Here is a 4,043-nt window from a genome sequence, read left to right on the forward strand (position 1 = left end):
AAAAGGCTGCAAAAAATAAAAATGCTGTCTCCATGCATAAGAATGGTCCAAAAAGCTCTGCTGAAATTACCAACTGATTTCTTCAACAAATAATGCAGTAAGATTTGTTTGTAACAAATCTTTTCTTTTAGTGTCACATTTCCTAAAGGCCATCTCGATAGGACATCATTAGCTAAGCGGCATAAACATTTCAGGCTTCAAATCATGTACAGGACCTATTTCGGTAAGTTAAACATATGTCTGAGCTCATACACAGTAAGGTGTGTTGAAGCAATTAGCGCTTTTTTTTAGCATTGCACATCTTCAGTTATTTTGAGGGATGATAAAAAATTAGGGGAGTGATTCCAGGTAAATAGCATTCTATATGATGATACTTTTGACAGTTCACCTCACCTTACAATGTTGTTGGTGAAGCACTTTGGCCGCATGATGTTGCTAATGCCGCGCTCTGTCCAGGCTTGTTTCCGGCACAGCACAGTGTTGAACTTCGATGCAGTCAGCCGGTCAGCCCGTGCAGCATTCCATGTTGGGCTCCTTGCCTGCTGACGTGTGCTGAGCTCGAGTGTGCAGGCATCCTCTGGTGACAGCCTCAGACACTGGATGAATATTTATGAAAAAATATTTCACATGCAGCAAGTGACACTAAACATTATCACAAGTCCCTTCATTCTGTTAATCACAGCTCAAGTAAGCTTCACAGATGTATTATGGCAGCAGCTGTATACCTGCAACCAGTCGCAGCTTGCCAACTCTGAGGGAGGACACCAGTTTAGTTCTTCTGGAAGAAATTTGTAGGATGGTGCGGGCTCCAGCTTCTCTCTTGCTTGCAACCGTTCATGCCAGGGCACAAGACATTCAAACCCAGATGGCAGCAGAGGCATCTGAACAGCTTTTGCTGATCCTTCATAGGAGCGCCCACACTGAGTTTCCACACAGCGTGCGGAAGCAGCTTCAGCTAAGATGGCTGCCCAACAGCCGTTTGCTTCATTCTGGCTAGCTGAAAGCCTCATTACTGCTTCTCTTTGTTGTTCCTCAGAAATGGAAGGTGGTGCTGACTCTTTGATTGTGCACTGTAGTGGCTCCAATGGGCGCCCTTCCCCCACTTGACGCCAGTTGACATTCATGATGCCTTCTGGGGCCATTACTCGCCTGGGCCGCCTCCACTGCTGAGGCAGTTCAGTGGGCGACAACTCTTCAGGTGGCTCCTTGTAGCCAAGACGCTGCAGAGCTAAAATACAGGAAAGTACTGCCATCAAATGATTGCAGTAGCCGGATGCACCTGCCGGACAGCTGCATCGGGCCTGTTCAACATGGCAATCCATCCTGAAGCCAAAGTGCACAGTGTACGGGTCTGCTGTCTTCTTACGGCTTCGGTAGCACAAACAGCGCACAGCAACAGCAGACTCGGTGCCACTGGAACGAAGCAAGCGGTGCACATAGTTAAGTTCAGGATGATCTGCATGTAATTATCACTACTTCCTTTTTGCTAATATTCTCTGTGGCATGGTTAGAGTAAATTCTTGGAGGTTGCAAGCGTGGCCCCGCAATTTCTGCCAAGCGTTTCGCAAGCTACTGCGGGCCAGTTTACCAGTTGCAATAAAAGATTTTTCAAAATTCGTGAAAACTGCACGTTTTGCATAGAATAAAAGCGTGTGCTTTGGTTTTCACAAACTAAGTGGGAAAGCGAACACAGAACATGATGCAGGAGGTTGGCGAAAAACGGCAGACGCAAACAGGTACAGTGGTGAGAAGCCTTGTCTAGAACGCGCGAGCTGTGGAGTGCCGAACGAAACAAAACGAAATGTGTACACCGGGACGAGGTTTTCATAGGCAATGCTCGCGCCCAAACGCGGTCGCATAGCTGCATGAATGATAAAAGCACAAGCGCAGTGCCCTCAACGAACCAGCTGCGATAAGGATTCACTTCATTTATCATGCAGCACACCACTCCGAGGCTCTTCGCAAGGCTGCTCACCACTACGAACTGGCCGCTCGCCGCACGAAGCAACTTTAAGCACTACTAGGGCAAACAAACAAATGCTGCATGAACTTTTCAAGGAAAATGAAAAGCGTCGCATGTTGAGAGGCCACTTTTTTCGGCGCTACCAACATGAGCGCGAGGTTTACTATCGTTTGCTTCGGCGCCGACGCAACATACAGAAAACGCTACCACAACAGCCATCCAAGCGGCACGCCCGTTCGCAAAAAGTAATAATAACTGACTCAAACTAGACCTAAATGAGCACATTTTTAGCCGTAAACGAAAACTGTACTTGCCTCGTACATTGCTTGGTCTTCAGCGTCGGCAGACTGACGTAAGACTCCGTGAAAAACTTGTAGCTCCGTACCCGGTGGCGTTCGGAAAGTGTTTTGGACGCGTAATAAGTGTCAGCGAAGTCACTTGGAAACTTAGGCAGCAGAGACAGGTCGACTGACCATTCAGACATGTTTAAAGGCTCAAGTGACAGGAAATGAGACTTTCGAGCCAGCACAGCCGTAAGGAATCTACCGCAGGTCACGCCTAAATCCGGGCAGCACAGGCAGCGGCAGAGGCGAAACGAGCTTCAGTCATCCTCCAACATGGCGGATTTTCACTGGTTCTTCTTTTCTCCGATAGATGGCAGCAATTTTGCATAAGGCCTATAACTCTTTCTACGCGGATGCGGACATTTGCGAGGCGCCTCGTTGCTTCAACATCCCAGGCAGACAGCTGTGCCTTACCTTTAGTGAAAGCTGGCAGCTCAAGCTTAGCACAGTGCATGCCCACAGCATCAGAAATTGTGAAGCCACGGTCAGCTAGCACGGAGTCACCGGGCAGCAAATTTTCCAATATGCCACACGACTCCATCAGCTCCTTGTCACTTGTGCGACCACCCCATCCTCGAGACATATAGGTAATGACGCCTTATGGCGCAATCCCAATAAAATACTTCACAGTATTATGATGCTTATAAGTGGACCAAGTAAGAGAACGTGGTTCCAGAGATGACGCCCGCTCTATAATAACTTCAAAGCAGTCAAGAATGACTGCAACGTTCTTGCCAAAGCGTTCCTGGAAAGCCATAGGCATTGTTTTGTGCAGTTCTCTCTCTGGCCACCTCACCAGCTGCCTTAGCCTAGTGTAGGCTGCATCAAGTCATTTGTCAAATACCCTTGATGCTGTTGACTGAGAAATTTCAAATCTGAAAGATGAAACTCGCCGGATGTCGGATGCTTTGAGGTCTGTTGTCGCTTCTTGATCCTTCAGCCCTGCACAATGAAGTTCACTTTGTACAGTTTTTACATACAGCGAAGTTCATAAAGTCTTTTCAGGGAATTACATGAGAGAGGACATGAAGTATTTCGCTCGGTTGTCTGTGCTGATAATCTGAAAGCACACATGAGACTTTAATGGTTTTTGGTTTTGGTTTATGGTGTTTAACGTCCCAAAGCGACTAAGGCTATGAGAGACGCCGTAGTGGTGGGCTCCGGAAATTTCGACCACCTGGGGTTCTTTAACGTGCACTGACATCGCACAGTACACGGGCCTCTAGAATTTCTCCTCCAAAGAAATTCTAGCCGCCGCGGCCAGGATCGAACCCGCATCTTTTGGGTCAGCAGCCGAGCACCATAACCGCTGAGCCACCACGGCGGCTGAGACTTTAATGCACATGCAGGCACAGGTGTATGCTAAAAAAGAACAAGGCAAAAATGGAGCTGCAGTAATGTTGAAAGACTTAACAGCAGGGAACTACACACCAAAACGCAGAGTACACTTATTACTTACTTCCTGTTTCCATGGTGGCTTGAAGGTCCACAGGCTGCGAATCTGTAGTCAATTCAGTGGCTGAAAAAAAAAGTACGCTTAGATACAGGTTACTTCAAATTGATGCAGAAGAGCATTCCAGCGATCGTACTGTCGGCTTACCTAGCGTTTTGTCCGCATCAGCAACAACTTTCGCGTCACAAGACTGCAGGCACATTGGACCTGGGGCACGCGTGGCTGGATAGAAAAATGAACGTTATGAATTGCTCGGCTACTACAGTCCTCGCCACTAATTTAC

General features: G+C 47.6%; 1 protein-coding gene across 7 annotated transcripts in view; it reads right to left on the reverse strand.

Annotated features, from left to right (window-relative positions):
* Positions 1 to 4,043, reverse strand: part of LOC149362651 (uncharacterized) — an 88,555-nt gene that overhangs the window by 16,159 nt on the left and 68,353 nt on the right. For 5 of the 7 annotated variants that reach the window (XM_089573142.1, XM_089573147.1, XM_089573146.1 and 2 more), the window contains 5 exons: positions 3,908 to 3,982; positions 3,767 to 3,826; positions 2,278 to 3,249; positions 726 to 1,413; positions 394 to 596 (listed from right to left, as the gene is read on the reverse strand). The exons of 1 other annotated variant lie outside the window; for it this stretch is intronic. In XM_089573142.1, coding sequence (XP_089429268.1) covers positions 394 to 596; positions 726 to 1,413; positions 2,278 to 2,447 — 1,061 coding nt within the window. In that variant the 5' untranslated portion in view covers positions 2,448 to 3,249; positions 3,767 to 3,826; positions 3,908 to 3,982. Of the gene's footprint in view, positions 1 to 393; positions 597 to 725; positions 3,250 to 3,766; positions 3,827 to 3,907; positions 3,983 to 4,043 lie in introns of all 7 variants that reach the window. One more of the 7 variants, XR_016289032.1, reaches the window with a different exon arrangement.

This window comes from Amblyomma mixtum, chromosome 2 (assembly GCF_055824585.1).
Source record: "Amblyomma mixtum isolate Tamu chromosome 2, ASM5582458v1, whole genome shotgun sequence".
Taxonomy (NCBI): Eukaryota; Metazoa; Arthropoda; class Arachnida; order Ixodida; family Ixodidae; genus Amblyomma; species Amblyomma mixtum.